At 36.7% G+C, this 17,195-nt stretch overlaps 1 protein-coding gene across 2 annotated transcripts in view; it reads left to right on the plus strand.

The window, feature by feature from the left end:
* Positions 1-17,195, plus strand: part of il1rapl2 (interleukin 1 receptor accessory protein-like 2) — a 294,184-nt gene that overhangs the window by 42,709 nt on the left and 234,280 nt on the right. For both annotated transcript variants that reach the window (XM_077578736.1, XM_077578737.1), the window contains exon 2: positions 14,285-14,396. In XM_077578736.1, the coding sequence (XP_077434862.1) occupies positions 14,306-14,396 (91 nt within the window). In that variant the 5' untranslated portion in view covers positions 14,285-14,305. The remainder of the gene's footprint in view (positions 1-14,284; positions 14,397-17,195) is intronic.

The following is a 17,195-nucleotide window of genomic DNA, read 5'->3' on the forward strand; positions in this document are numbered from 1 at the left end:
AATTTAATTCATATGTCAGGCAATCTAAACAGTGTAGTCAATGTTTTCTTCCTTCAAATGGTGTTTCACTTTGACCATATGTGTATGTTTGCACTACTCCAGTTAATAGGTCTGGCATAAATGCCAATATGGGTTTATTTTTAGATTTAGCAATGTTATTGGTTCTAGTGTTTTTTGTTTTTGTTTTTAAATAGGATGGTCAAATTTGACACACATTCAAATAAACTATTTCATTTATTCATTTATTTTGGATCTACACCTTGAGATCAATTATCTCATTTTAGAAGAGGTTCAACATAATAAGTCAATAAACATACAATACACAACATACATTTATGATTGATTTTTGTTGCTTGAAAAACATAAAAAAATATTACATTGAACAATTTATTTACATAACACGTATTCTACAGTATATTGACCCTTGAAATGTACTGCTGTGCTAGTGTTGTTTTTCATGTTATGCAATAAATAAATGCTTCAGTGCACAATGCACAGGCACCCCAATCTTACCCGTTGAAATGTGTCTCTTAAAGATCTACTCATTTGTCTTGCAGCTTTTCACACAACCTTGGAGTTTGTCTGTGAAATCACCCAAAACAACCACATGGCAAATGAGCTAAACCGCTCCATGCCTCTCTTCCTCTTCCACAGTCTGTTTACCAGCTGTTCTGTGGATGCGGTGTGTGTCTGTGAGCCTGTGTGTGCGCGATCCTTGGTGTCATAAACAATTCTTTGTGCTTCTCAGAAATAGAAGTCATATTTGTGTGGTAATGTCTTGAATTGTGAGATATTTGAGTCATAAGCAATTGCAGTCTCCAGGGCACAGTGTGTCAGCTTGATGAGGGATGTCAGAGAGAGTTGTAAGACTCACTCAGTATACGGATAAACTATCTTGACAGTGGCGGTCAAAAGGGCAGCTTCGCATGCAGAGGTCGGATATGGGCTTCACAGAATAAGATCATACCCACCTGTGGTCTTTTTGGTTGGTAAGGGAATGCTAATAAGCTCAGTTGAGACGTTGAACTGCAAATATTGGAAACACTATTTGGTCTAATGATGATGGCGGGGTTGGAAATTGGCACAAAGATTACAGTTTGGTGCCAAACGTGTCCACTGTGCATGGGGTGATGATGTGTGAAATATGTCCTTGGCTTGCATTTGACTTTATCAGCGCCATGCATAATCGTGTTTTGCCTTGCAAAGAGAAAGGCGATATTGCAATCCAGGAAATCCATTTTTGGTCATTATCAAATATTCTTTCCAAAAGCAAGTTAAGCAGCAAAATCTAGCCGTTTTTATCCTTCTCAGGGGGCGGCCATTTTGCCACTTGCTGACTGGAGATGACATCAAAGTTCCTCAGGTTTCAGGTTACAACCAATCACAGCTCAGCTTCAGAAAACAGGTGAGCTGTGATTGGTCGTTGCTTGAGCCCTGGGCAACTGTGATGACATCTTCAGTCGACAGCAAGTGGTAAAATGGCCGCCCCCTGAGATGGATAAAAATGGCTAGATTTTGCATCATAACTCATATTCCACAATGGTAATATTAATCAGAATGTCATGTTTAGACAAGTGAGGTTACATGTAACATATTATTGCCAAGAAATGTTTATGGTTCACTTCCACTTTAATCCTCCATAAAGCAGAAAGTAGCCTGCTAAATAATACATATTGAGACAATTCAGACAAACACAAACCTGGCACTTTGCTGTTTTTCACTTTTGCTGTGGAGGTATACTCTATGTACCCTACTGAGTGACATTCAAGTATTATTAAGTCAGCATGGCCTTGCTAAAGCAGCAAATCAAATTGTGTAGACTTTGGCTCAGTATTTTATGCATCCAAGAGATTTTAATTTTAACCTAGAGGAATAAAGCTTGAGGTCGATATCTTGCAGCTTCATAGTATAACTCTAACCAATCTACTGACTGATAAACACACAAATGTCCTGTAGTCACTTTGCAAAAGTCCTTTGTTGGATTTAATCAACATACTGTGACTGGAGGAGTTGTGCATAATTGGACGCGTCTTAAAGTATGCACCATGTCTTTTAAATTAGGGGATGCAGATGGGATGGTCACAGTTTATATGCCTTGTCGTGTTGTATTTTCATGTTGGGATGTAATTTGCTAAAATGTATCCATCCATAAGCACGACTGTTGCCTTTGCATATTTACAGTAATGGAATTTAGATATTTATGCATTGTTGTTATACAGTCACTTCCTGTATGTGAGTGATTTTTATTTTTTATTTTTTTAAATTTTGTAGGTTTAAGCAATTGTCTGAACAGTATGACAATTATAAAGTATATTTTCAACAATATATTCTCTTTCTATATGAAATGTGGCATGTCCAGTATTTGCCAGAGACATAAGCTGAGGAAGAGCACCACAGCTGTTACATTGTCACAAATGAGACTACATTACGCGCAACAACACTGACAATGTCAAAAACATAAAACCAAAATCCTGAGTGTAGAAATCATGGTGTGCGCATGAATACCCTGAAGCGTGTGTCAAGAGAGCAAAAGGGAAGTACTTAGATATTAGACATTGCTCTGCCTCAGTGTAATGCACAATTTATATCCAGGCTAAATGGAGTACAGCACATAAATCCAGATTCAAACTAATTACACATCCTTATGAGGAGATTAAAAGGACAGATATCACATTTTTCATAATGATGACAAGGCGGCTTATGCTTCCATGTAAAACACTGACTGCCTCTGTAACCAAAACAGCATGACTCATGCAGTTTGAGAGAGAAAAGATAGTGTGACAGAAAAGAGCTCCAGGCTGTCTTTAATATTGGATGTGTGGCTGATGCACCCTAATGGCTTAGCATTGGTCTAGCTGAGACCAGAATAGCTTGCTATCTGGGCTTGCATATGTGTGTGTATGCGTGTGTGTGTTCACACAAGTTTGCTTAAGTGTCTGACTCAAAATCGAACCAGTTGTTATAAATCGACACATTGTCATGAACTAGTGAACTTTCAACCTTTCCAATGTTACTTTTAGTGCTTCAACCACTTGCTATTTCTCTAACATAGTGGCATCTTAAGATTTGCAAATTGCAAATTTTTCAAAGAGTCATTTGACTAATGTTTTGCTTTAACTTGCAAGTGCAGACTCGTTAAACAAGCACTTTATGGTGGCACTGAACACACCTCTATAAGAAGCAATTTGGCAAATAGTGAACAATTCATCAAGCTTTTTAGTGCCTTTGCTGTCAAACTAAACAGAATTCAACCTTGTTTATTCAAAACAGCCAAACAACCGCTGAAAGAAAGGCCCGGGCTAGTTTAGTGCTAATGCCGATTAGCATCTATGTTGCAGTGCCTTAACCCTTTACACAACGGATTGAACACAAATATTTGCAAATTTAGGCAGGTCAGTCACATCCTTGATGTATACAATTAATATAATGATGACGTCAGAGAGTAGTTAAAATGACGAGGAGTGCCTAGTGGGATTCATAGTAACGCTTTAATTAATGTATATTCATTTGTCTTATACTGCCCCCAGGTGGCCAAGGCAATACATTTCCATTAATTTCAATGTGAAAAGATGATTTGAGATGCAAGTGGTTTGAGTTACAAATGTGGTCATTGAACAAATTAAACTCATATCTCAAGTTCCTCTGCACTGTACTGTATTTTATGTTACTTCTAAACCTTCAGAAGCACAAATGAAATGAAAGTGAAAAAGGCAGTGCAACAGTGCTTTATTATGTTTACACACAATTCTTAAAACCTTACATCACTCACCCTCAAAGAGACACATGCATTACACACACTTGGACCCTGTTAGATCTTCCCGTGTTGGCACATTATTATCACAGACAGACAGACAGAGAGGATGAAAGATATGAGGATTGCAATGCTCTAATAGTATTTGCCCTCCCCTATGTGTGTGTGCATGTACGCATGTGAGTATGTTTGAGTGAGAGATAAATGGGTGGTAGTGGAGAAAGCAAAGGGCAAGATGCAGAGGTCTGTGTTTAGTGATGAGGGGACCTGTATGACAAAGAGAAATAGGGTGTGCCAGTGTGAAAGGTGGCTTTATTTATATACCGTACATTCATTCATTTTATGCTCATTGTGCTTTACAGGATTAAAAGTACAACATTTACAAACATTAACAACAAAATAGCTTGAGACATTTAAAAACAACTTACAGAAATAAAAGGTGACTTAGTAAAATTAAAGCGCATACAGTGCAAGAAAAATATTTAGCAAAATCCATCCATCCATCCATCCATTTTCTTTACCGCTTGTCCTCACAAGGGTCGCGGGGGTTGCTGGAGCCTATCCTATATTTTTTAGATGCTTTAAAGGGATACTTGACTCATTGAGCCATTTTCAGCAGTAAAAATTTTATATTTTGTCCAGAACGAATTTGATAACTTCATTATTTTTGTTATTATTATTATTTTTTGATTATGTTTTTTTATTATTATTTTTTAACTCAATTTTGTACCTGCTATCGACTGAAGGTGACATCAACGACCAATCATGGCCAAGTTTGCTGACCAAACCCAGAAAACAGGTGAGCCATGATTGGTTGTTACCTACTTCCTCAGCACAGTTGCAGTCCATGTATGAAAAGTGCTTTATAAATAAAGCTTTGATTGATTGATCTTCAGTCGACAGCAAGTGGAAAAAGGAGTTTTTAAAGGTATAAATAATATGATAACCAATGACGTAATCAACTTAATTATGGATAAAATACTAACTTTTTATTGCGTAAAATGGCTCTATGAGTCATCCCTTTAAAATACCTTGATCATATTACTTTTGTATGCAGCATAGCAGCTAAAGGCTGCTTCAACATGTTTGGTTTGAACTCTGGGCTCCTCTAATTAACTTGAGTCAGCAGACCTCAGACCTCTACTAGATTTATATAATAATAATATTATATAATAATATAATAATCAGCAATTCTTTAATGTATTCAAGGAAAGAGTTATTTTGTGACCAATTGAAGTTTTGAGTCTGATTGAATGGCCATGACAAGTGAGGTCCCTCAAGAGTCAGTCCTTGGACCCCTTTTGTTTAGTCTGTATTTGAGTGAACATTTTCAGAACTTTCATTTTGACTACCATGGCTTTAAGTAGATGACGCACAGCTGTATCTTGCAATGTCCCAAATGACAGCAGTCCATTTAGGTGTAGATCACTGTGTAAAACAAATAATTTACAGGATAGACAAAATTTACTAATCAAAACAAAACTGATTACTGAAGTAATTGTTTTTGGCAATAAAGAAAAGAGGATTGCCGTTAGTAAACACATGGAATTACTGTCTTTAAAAACCAAAGACCAAGTCCGAATCCTTGGTGTGATTTGATTAGAATCAGCAGCAGTCATATCAATCAAACACTAAAACAGTAGCTGTTAAACATATCCTGAATATATTTTAAACTTAGTTGTGCTACTGGTCTATAGATCACTGAATGATTTATGTCTTCAAAGTATGACCTGGATCATTTTAAGACTGTTACATTTAGTCTGACTCAAGTTTCTAACATGTGATCTATGATCAACTGTATCAAATGGTGCACTGAGATCCATTAAGACCTTTCTTGAATCAGGGTTCAATCTGATATCATTTAGCACTTGATATGAGCTGATTCTGTACTGTCATGAGGTTGGAAATTAGATTTTTTTTTTGTTTTACTTTTTCCGATCAACCTAGTCAAATTCATGACAGACATGGCAATTGAGCTCTTCCTGCGTGATTTTAGGTGTTGCATCATTTTATGAATTGATTTGTAGTGATATTTGACTTTGTGGATTGCACTTTTCCTCAAAATTTCATTTTACACTGATGCGGTTCTGATGTTGCTGTTCAGTAGTTCTGTGCAGCACTGTATCACAATGTCGAGGAACTATTAATTGACAAGGACACAACCCTACTTCAAACATAGCATTATTCATGTAAAAGTCATATTTTGGCACTCAGGACTGAGGCTTGTTGGTAATCAGGTGCCTCAGTCATTTCTGAGGGTTGAGGTTTACAAATGCAGCATTGCAGTTCACTTTTTGCAGTGTATGTAAGTTTTCGATTGAACAAATCTGATTTTACGTCGCAGAATTTTCGCTGTACGCAGGACTACACTCAGGCTATGTTACTGCTGACTCGTCGCAAAGGAAGAGTTTGTAAAAGACAGATCATTCCAAAGTTTGGGATCATTTTACACAATAATATGCTATATGTGACCTCACTAGTCTAAACATCACATTCTGATTAATATGACATTTGTGGAATGAGTGGAATGGACTTATGAAGCAAAATCCAGCCATTTTTATCCATCTCAGGTGGCAGCCATTTTGCCACTTGCTGTCGACTTAAGATGACATCAATGTTGCTCAGGTCTCAGGTAACACCCAATCACAGCTCAGCTTCAGAAAACAGGTGAGCTGTTGATGTCTTCTTAAGTTGACAAGTGGCAAAATGGCCACCCCCTGAGATGGATAAAACGGCTGGATTTTGCTGCTTTTAACTCATATCCCACTAATGCAATATTAACCAGAATACCATATTTAGACTAGTGGAGCTACATAGAACATATTATTATCACCCAAAAAAATGGGTTGACTTCCATTTTAAAAGTACTGTATGATCAAATGCAATGTATCTATTGCAAAACAGAATTGACTTACATAACCGCCTGTTCATGGTAAAGTAAACAATGTTAGCTAATTTAATGCTGCATACCACTGCTAGTGAGAAGGAAATTGCAATCCCTCCACAGGTGGTCAAGGAGGGAGACAGCTGCTGGTGCACTTTCATTGGCTTTATTGAACAAACGGTAAGAAAACAAACACCTAAGAAGCACGTCCATTTCACAAGCTCCAATGGCTACAACTCATGCCGAGTAACTCAACACGCAAACTGGCTAATAGTTTAGCCAGTTACGAGCCAATCAACTCTACACTGTCATTGGTCTGATTAACCTTCCATTTTGATAAAACATTTCTTTAATAATACATAAAAGTGTTACTAATGAAAAATCAGAAGTCAGGCCTTATCCAAATTGTGCTTAACTCACAACTTGAATGCCAAAGGAGGCCATTGTACTCTATGTTTGGATAAGAGGCAGTGCGTGAGAGAGCATCGGTAATTAGACAAGCTAGGAGCGTTGCTATTTGAGCCACGGGATGACAGTATTCAGTAGATCCATGGCCTCGTGCTCCAATGATGAGTCATACACTGTCATCTAGTGACATGATTACGTTTATATAACAAAAAACACAATGTTGTACAAACAAACCACTCATTATTTCCCTAATATAGATGAAGTGTAAAATGTTGATAGTGGCAAGTGGTATTTGACCAGGGTAGAGCATTTGAGAAAATGGATAAATGGTTTTGAATGATGAGCTTAACCTTTTCTACCACTGTACCAATGCTCAGGCCCTTAAAGACTGCATATATCTTTTCCCTCATTCAGTGTCAGTAAAAGGGCAACAGAGGGCTTGTACAGTAGCACCCTATAATGTAACAATTGCCTGAAAATGCACTTGCACTCAACTCCATCAAAAATGTCATAAAACCCAATAATGTAATAATTTCATCAATTATGTACTGTATGAAAAAAATGACTGATATTGCAATACTGTATACTGTAGTACATTATAGGCAATTTATTAAATTTTAAGGTGGACCCCTCCCCCCTCAAAACTTATCACGTAAAATTTGACAGATAATGTCATAAAATGTTCATTTTCAGTCAAAAGTTATAACTTTTGTGTTTTGAGAATTCTAAGACTGTTACATAGGTTCACAGCAAAAAAATAGTGTTAACATTTTGGTTTTACTGTAAATGTTTCAGAGTTTCCTTCAAACAAGTGTATTTTTAACATTGTCTATATTCAAACGGAAGTCAGTGTTGAAGTTAATTGACAGAGTTGATTCATTTAGGGTTAAACCATCTCTGCAGAGTAAAAGTAAGCTCCGCCCACTTGATTAGAATTGCTCTGCTGCAAAGACTTCTGAGATATGATCTAATAATACATGATAAAACAATGTAATAAAGGTATTACATTATTGTTTAAAAAAATCATCACAAAATCAGTCCGAATTTATTAGATTTTTGCTGTAATTATTATTGGTTTTTTTTTTACAATTTTGTTGTTTTTGTAAGTTAAGTGCAGTTTTTTTTTTTACATTTTCAGGCCAAAGAAGATACATTTCCTGTAATAGTAAACAGTATTTTCTCATTTTGGATACAGCAAATACTTGTTTTGTTTGTACAAAAACATTTCTTGCATTGGTGAGCAACAACATATCGTAATACAAAATACCTGAAATAATACAGGGTACAGTCATTGGCATCGGGCGGAAATCTGTTATCTCCAAAACCATCGCAAACCTAAAGAAGAATGTTTGTAGATCCATTAACATTGCATTGTCCTATAGGAATCAAGTCATTTTCAGCACTTTTAACAGGGGGTCTGACCAATAGTATTGATTTGTGAAAACAACAACAAATTTGGACATAGCAGGTTTCGCCCTGACACCCGCCGATATTAAATACTTTCATACTAAATACTGAGGAACTGCTTGTCCTTGAATATCATACTGCATGGAAAACAGAACATTAGGAAGACGGTGGGTTGTTGTTTAATGACAATTGCCTGTGTCCGTAGACTTGTGAATTGTTTTCACTATTGGCTTGAATGCACATTCACCCGAGTTTGGATGCCCCTTTATTTCGATGCTCGAGGCCCTGCCCTCTCATCCCTCCTCTTTGCACGCCACTGCACCCAGTAACGTATGCTGTCAATTATTCTTCATCTACATGCTTTGCGCATTGCTTTTCTCACTTCAGCGTAAGCCCAAACACAGCCCATGTGTTGTTGTTTGTGTGCCATGGCTTTGACCTTTGCTCAGCCAGAACTAATTGGACTCTGTTAGTCACTGGTGATATGCTGCTGTGATGATGTCACCAGTGTTTCCAAACCTTTATGGAGCCAAGGCACATGTTTAGCATTGGCAAAATATCACTGCTCACAGCCAAATAATTAAAATAAAATAAAAAGTCACAAAAAGTATGTTTACTGAAAGGGTGAAATCATTTACGCACACATTTACTTACTGAGTGTAAAATCAATCTGGGCCATGCCATGATTTATTCTGATGTATGAATTGCAAGAGGTGGACAGAGAGATTAATTATGTATGTCTTTCAGTTATCTAGTAGAAGAATATTCCATTGTTCTGCCTGTCAGTTTATCTCTTGCACAAATAGATGAACAAAACTATGTTTGTTGTAAATTGCGATTTCCAGACCAGTTAAGTGAAATTGAATCATTTTCCACAGTGTTATGAAAGCTACATACCATTCAAATGATTCTGAAGCTTTTTTATTTTTCTTTATTAAAATCTTTACTACACATGCAAACAAGTCTTGGTTTCATATCAATACTAAAAGATTTTTGTTTGAAGGGATATTTTTCTTTCAACTTCAAGTAATGAGAGGCAATACTTGCAAAACCTGCAGAGATCAGTAACATTCTGCAATCCAATAATATTGGGGTTGTTATACTTTGGAGTTCTCTACATTGGTCTCTTGCTACTTAAAAATCCACACGTCGTCTTTGATGCTAAACAACTATGGCTCCCATAGCAAAAACATCTCATGCGCCGTCATAATGTTCTTAAGTGTTCTTCAGAAAGTGATGTGATTTCACTGTTGAAGCCGCAGTATGTGTCCCTGTTGTCATATTTCGGAAAAACACAGTGGAATGACTGCTAGCATGTCTTGTCTTCTACAATTTTCTTTTCATTTGTGAAGTGTACCCTGAATGCGTGAGTGTGTGTATGAGCATGAGAATCTCAACATGATTCCAAACAGTTTGTTGAAAGGCTGTGCGTTTATGCGTGCGCATGTGCATGTGTTTGAGACCTAGTTTCTCAAAATTGCAGAGTAATCATTTCCTAAAATACAAAATTTGTAAAATTGTCAGATCTGCTCAGAATCTCAGACCAGTAATGCTGTCATGATTTGTGTTTGTGGGCTTTTGTACCGTTTTACATTTCGTTTTGTTGTAGTCATTTGATTTTTATCTCCGCACGTCTATTACGTAAACAGTATTTTTCTTGAGGCTGTACAAGCTAGTGACATTTTGAACATAGTTTCTTTATGTGAATGATATTACAACCATTTCGAAATTGTTAAAATTTATTTTGTTTGCAAATGACACCACTTTGTTTCATGCCGGGAAAAATATATATAATGTATAATATATATGTAATATAATGAGTTCAAGAATATTAGGAAGTGTTTCAATGCTAACAGACTGTCTATATAATTTAGTAAAAACAGATTTATGATTTTCAGTTGTAGAAATATGGATGTTGAAGCAACACTGACTGTGCCAGGCATTGAAATAGAAAAGACTAATGAAATTAAGTTTTCTAGCTATCATTATTAATGAACATTTAACATGGAAAGCGCATATAGAATATGTCAAATCTAAGGTGTCACAAACCATAGCTGTGTTACACAAGGTTAAATAATCAGTGAACAAGAATGCTTTTTTATTGTTATATAATTCATTGATTGTTCTATACCTGAACTATTGCATTGAAGTGTGGCAGTGTGCAGCCAAACCTACACTGAATCCATCTTTCTTTTACAGAAACGTGCTTTTCTTGTTGTTTGCGGTTGTGGATACAGAGACCGCACAAACCCATTATTTATACTACTAAAAACTTTAAAATTTAATGAATTGATGGAGTTTAATCGCCTTAAAATATTGTTCAAAGCCCATCATGAAATTTGACCAGTTAATATACAAACTAAATTTATAAAAAGGGTAAGTGAGTACACATTAAGAGGAACAGGCATTTTTTTCCCCAAACCTATATATAGAACAAAACAAAAAGAATGAAGTATTTCAACTCAAAGTGTCAGTTTGTGGAACAATCTGGATTGTAAAACAAAATTTTCTCAGTCGATTGGTATTTTAAAAAAAAAAGCATAAAAGCACAATTACTGGAAAAATATATATAGCACAAGGACAAACAGTTGAATTATTTTTGTTGTAACACTGAAAGCACTCGTCTCATTGTAAATTTGTGTTGATGTTTTTGAGTGTGTTTTATTTAGTTGATCACGAGCAGACAAAACAGGTTTTACTTCTTTCTGTCCCCTTTCATTTATTTTGCTTTACTTTGAATTTGAATACTGCTTTATATTGTTCTGTGTTTTAAAAATGAATGAATGAAAGTCACACGTCTTGTAGAGGTGTGCCTTGTTGTCTTGTCAATTTGTTCATATTTAATTCCCTGCTTTTTTTTAGTCTGCATCAGATCATTGTTGAAGCAAGTCATGTTTCTGATTTTGTCATGTTACCTGTTGTGGTGCTTTATTTCCTTGTCTTTGTTTGCTACTTTGTTAATTTAGTATTTAGATTTTTCCATACGCCTTGTTTGCCTTTTGGTGTTTTTAAAAAAACAACAATTTTTTTTTTTAGATTGATCCTACCTTGCTTGGAGTTCTTCACATTTGCCACCATCAAAAAAACATTACAGAATGATCTGCCAAGGACTAACTACAAATTGGCAAGACGAGGCACAACTGGACAAAATGCGAGTGGCTAGAGGGAGCTGATTGGTGGACACAGGGAAAAGAGGTGTCAAGAACAGGTGCAGATGAAAACCTAATGAGTTGTTGACAAGATTTGAATAAGAGACCTAGGGAAACATACAGAAGTGCGAAACTCAATGTGGAGCAAACATCTTTGACTGCCGAGTACGTTCAAATGTTTTTAAGTACGTTCAGCGTACTTGCTATTACGTTCAATCAGTCACAAATATGCTCACATACTCGCAAATACATTTAAACGCACTTGTAGGATAAATGCTGCATATTTTCCCATAATGCCACGAGGTATCGCACATGTGTGAGTGAATTTTGTTCTTTATATTTTTAAGCATTGGCCCTACGTTATACCAATATGTTTGACAATTGAGTAAATAACTTTGTTTGTTCGTAACGTGTATGATTTATGTGTGCTGTGTATGATTTAGGTTTGGTGTTTTTTTTTCCCATAATACAATGCGGGTATAGTATTGTGCAAGCGAGTATTATGTGAAAATATGCTACGTTTGTAATATTTAGCCTACAAGTACGTACTCACAAATACTTTTGAGCGTACTCACTAGTCAAAACTAAATATAGTCAAAACAATTTGAAAGTCCACAAACACACATCATGACATTTAATGTCTTTCTGCTTTGCTACTTTGGTTTACCATCTAAAACTGTTTGGTTTTGGCATTTGGCATTTGGTTTTCTTCATTCACAGAATATTCACAAAACGGATGCATACAAACTGAAAATGTGGCAATGTTTGGATATACAAAGCACAACGTTAAAGAGTATGGAAAAAAACAAACCAAAAACAGTGGATTCCTGCACTGCATGTGTCTGTGTATGTGGTTATATATGACTATCCATATGTTGAGCTGAGTTGCTCATTCCACAAATAGGTAGTCCTTAAAAGTACTCTATTACAAAGGTAAATAATGCAGCTTTTTAGTGCTATTGAATCAAAGGCAGAACTTTCAGGTCATTAAGTTCAATTAAACATTTATTACAGTTTTTCACAGTTTGTAACACTAACGCATTCCTTCAAAATGAACACACAAACCTGAAAACCTCACACATGAAATGCTAGACCTGACACTCCCTTTTCAAATCTCTTACCTGTTCACAAAACTGAACTCGTGTTCTCATTTGATACACACAGCCACATTCTTGAATGTCACACACATACTAGTCAATTCATACACAAAGCTCAGCATTTGCTGCACACTACCAAGCATTCACAGCACACTGAAGTGCAAAATTGAAAACCCAATCATAAAAATACAACACACAATGTGAATGGCAATGGCTCATGAGAATGACCAATTTTTCCTTTTAGAAAATGGCTGTTGGCCCACTTTGTCAAGCATAAAATAGCACACAAGCATGCAACAATTCATTGTTTTATTTACAGTGTTTCAGTACACATGCATTTCTAATGAAAATGCATGTAAAAAAAAAAAAGGGGGGAACAAAAGTCAAAAGGTTATACGTTTGCCTCAAACACCCTCACAGGAGGAATTACACCACATCAAGTCTCCTGTTTTGATCCGGCCAGAGGGCCTCATCCACATCACAGAGGATGGTCTCTCTGGAAAGGCACCTCTGCATGGTCTATGGAATATTGCCATGGTCTGCAAGGATCCTGGTTTGGATTTGCTTCAGTGTGATGGCATTGTTTTCCCTCACCATGTTCACAATTTCTGTCTCCTGCTCTGCAGAAACAATGCGTTGTCTCCCGCCCCGATAAGTTTGTTCTTCAGTCCTGCAAATTACAAAAACTGTCAGCACACGGATATGCGGTATTACACTATTATACCGTGGGGAACACAAGGCAAATAGATTTACTGTAGTAGCTGTTCTCTATTCTGAAGGTCCTGATGATGCCAGCGACAGTGAAACGGCTGAGGTTTGGCTGGACTCTCAGGCCAGCCTCTCTCATGCTCAGACCATAATTCAGGATGGATCTGATCAGAAAGTATTGCTCTCCTCCTCCTACTCTTCCTCCACTCACTCTTACCCTTCTACTTCTCTGGTTGTTGTTGTCCATTGTTCAATATTCACCAAACAAAGCAGGCCCTTTTATGCTGCAGTTCTCCTGATTAAAAATTGCTCACCAGACCTGGGTGTTTTGCAAGAGATTTGCATAATTGTGTGTTGTGGGTTTATGCTTTGATATTTCATTGGGTGGGGGCACAACTGACCATTGCGTACAGGTTTGACAACAAGCTGATGTGTAATTGACATCAGAGTGTAAAGAAGGAAAGTCAGAGTCTAATGCAGATAAGGGAGTGTTTAGATGTGGCAAATTGGGCCAAGCCATTGGTACTGAGGGTTTTGCAAACTGTGCCATATTATCGAGTGTTGTGAAAAACTGTAAACACAAGCTTATTTTTTTTATTTTGCTTTTTTTTTTTACCGTGTCTCCTTTCTTTTTAATGGTTCAAACTATGTTTACCTCAATAGATTCAGGTAGGGCAATCATACTGCAATATTGGTAAGGTCATACTGTACATACTGCAATACTGAATAAAACATTTTTCAAGTAAAATATACTGAGATGTGCCAGGTGGCCATGGTCAGAAGGGCAACCCTGTTTACATTTGAACTGTTGGCATTTTTGTGATGATGCATGATGTGTTACTGTATGTCTAACAACATTTCTGTCGTGTTTGTTCTGAAGGTCCCATTGTAGAGGAGAGCGATGAAGACTTCACTCTTTCTCCTCCTCATCCTTGCCCTCCTTGCCTCAGGAGCCAGCGATGATGTCAAGTACATCTCCAAGAGGAACTCTGGTAGGATGGAGGCTTTCTATTGGTTGTTGCCCTCGAATCCTATGCAATATGTTTTGGCTCGGGTGTTTTGTTTCACTTAATTCTGTCATTTGCACGCTCACATGATGGCATTCTTCTCATTTTCATCCTATTTCTGGTCACTCTGAGTATTTCTAGTTCTGTAATGCACTATATACTGGCGCTCCCCCCTCTTACTTCTATCCACTCTTACAGTTTCAGATGTCCCTTGTTATTGTTAGTGTTGCTGGAATCAGACATTTCTGAACAATTTCCACTTTTTTCATTTGTTAACCTCTAAAATGAAACATCAACAACTTAAATATTCTTAAATATTCAACAATGTATCTTCTTTAGCTTTATATTGCTGCTAGAAAATGCATTTTTACTGTGATAATTTTTTTTTAACATAAGGCTAGACATGGTGTCTGCCAGTAAGAAGCTGTAAAGTTACACTTCTTGTCCCATGTTTCCCCATCAAATGACGTAATTGCACTTGCATTTGGTTACTTTCATTTTCATGCTCACTTTTGAACAGAAGCCAACAAAAGAAATTGAGGCAAGCTTTTCAGGCCACACAAAACGATACGGAGAGTTGACATGTGTGACAGAGTATGAATTTCAATTTGGTGATTTTTTTTTTTTTTTAACTCTCCTATTTAGTTGACTGATGGAATGCTTTGCTGTATAATTATAGCAGTATTACAATTGTGCACCCCTGCTGAGCCTTGGAAAAGGATGAAAGCACACACAAACAAAAGATTCAATAATTTTGGAAATGCTGGCTGTGCAATTAATTCAATCTAGTTAAAATTGATTCCCCTGTAATGTAATCCTTTCAAACAAATGTGCTTGTTAAACAGAGTGCTCCACGATCACACGGAACACACACACGCACAGAAGAATTAATGTGGCTCAACTCGGAATTGCAAACATTATGGTAGGCTTAAAAAGCTAGTTTGACATTGACCAAAAACTTCATTGGGTTCTACAATTCTACCAAAAAGTATTTAATGTACAGTTAAAGTGCAAATACGTCTCTGACAGTATCATGAGTATTAGTGTCTTTTTTAAGGCAGCTTCTATGTTACATCAATTGTGTTGCATCTGATTAAATGCACAACCTGTTGTTGAGGCTTATAGACTCATGATTCACCGAAGCTGTTCTGAAATGTTTTTTCAGCCAAAGAGGCACATATGGATAAACCCCTCAGGACATATAGCCTACACCGTTGGAGTTTTTGACAGACTTTCATTAACCGTTAATTTAATATCGCAGCTTGAAAAATGATGTTTTCCCCTTACTTCCTCTACAATGTCAGGGGTCCAAGTCAGGCTCTCAGTAGAGCCTTCGGCAGGGATGTAATGATGTAATCAGGGCGCAAAAAGTGAAGCTTGAGTTGATGTTTTTGTTCTGTTTTAGAGACATATCCTACTTCACTTACTGCACTAGGCTTGACCTTCAATATGTACGCCTCCTCTGTCACACTGACTTGCTCTGTGTGGATGACTGACTTTCTTTTCATTCAGCTTTTCCGTTTGTGTGCTTGTGTGGCTCCAAAACCACTCACAAAATGAAGCAACTGTGTCGGCGGTGCGCCGGTTAGGACTAGTTTGGTGTTGTCAATACGTGTTCTGGTGTGATTACCGACCTACCTGCGTGTTACAACCTTCCGCTTCATGATTTTGTTGGTGTACTTGTGTTTGTTAGGACTGGCGGTGTATACTCGCTCCGCATGCTTCCATTTGTGTGCTCTTTTGAACGTGTGTGTTTATGTGTGTGTGGGTGAGGTGTGCACAAAGCAATTACATGATCAGAGCAGAGCCAAGCGGACATTTATGTGGGCGACTGCTACATGCAGCCAAAGATAGACTGCGAGATTTCCTCTCGCTCGCTGCTTGTGAGTTTTTAACTGGACGCCATGTGGACAGGAACTACAATTTCCTCGTGTCACTTTCCCCGCTCTGCTATGATGCAGCAAGCACTGCGGCTAAAAGGCGACACGCCGTGATAAGAAATAGGTGTGGGGGCTAGAGGTGGTTCTGAGGAGGGAAGACTTCTAAAAGATAACACTGCACAATATATGATCAAAATATCCAACCTGCATGTTTGTATTTGATGGTTAGAAATATTATGCTTGTCAGAAATACTGTATATGCAATGGAAGCTTCTGTATGTATTGCTCAAGGACACTTTAGCATTTGTGATGTTTTTTTTGTGATCATAATCAATCCCAATGATACATAAAGGGAAAAGTGGTTATATCTGCTGTAAATGGCACTTAACATAACAAGTAAGGATGGGTGAGTGCCGATACCAGGTATCAAGGTTTTTCAGGTATTTCTAGGTGACTTTACTCGCGTATGGGCCGCCCTCTTGTGCTGGTTTTATGATCAGAAACCAGAAATGAGAACAAAAGAAAATTGGCATTCATTTTGTGCAATTTTAAAGTAAAGTGCATTACAGATGTTATGTATAATAATAATAATAATAATTATTATTATTATTATTATTATTATTTATTAATGATACCACTAGTAATTTTACAGAATTTTTTTTAACAAACACCTCCTATATCCCGATACAATAATAATAATAATAATAATTATTATTATTATTACTATTATTAATTTTGATAATAATAATTAGTATTACTATAATACCTATTATTAATTTTAATAATAATAATAATAATAATAATAATAATGATTATTATTATCATTATTATTATTATTATTATTATTATTATTATTATTATTATTGTATTGGGATATAGGAGGTGTTTCTTTAAAAAAATTCTC

The sequence above is a fragment of the Vanacampus margaritifer genome, chromosome 10 (assembly GCF_051991255.1).
Source record: "Vanacampus margaritifer isolate UIUO_Vmar chromosome 10, RoL_Vmar_1.0, whole genome shotgun sequence".
Classification (NCBI taxonomy): domain Eukaryota; kingdom Metazoa; phylum Chordata; class Actinopteri; order Syngnathiformes; family Syngnathidae; genus Vanacampus; species Vanacampus margaritifer.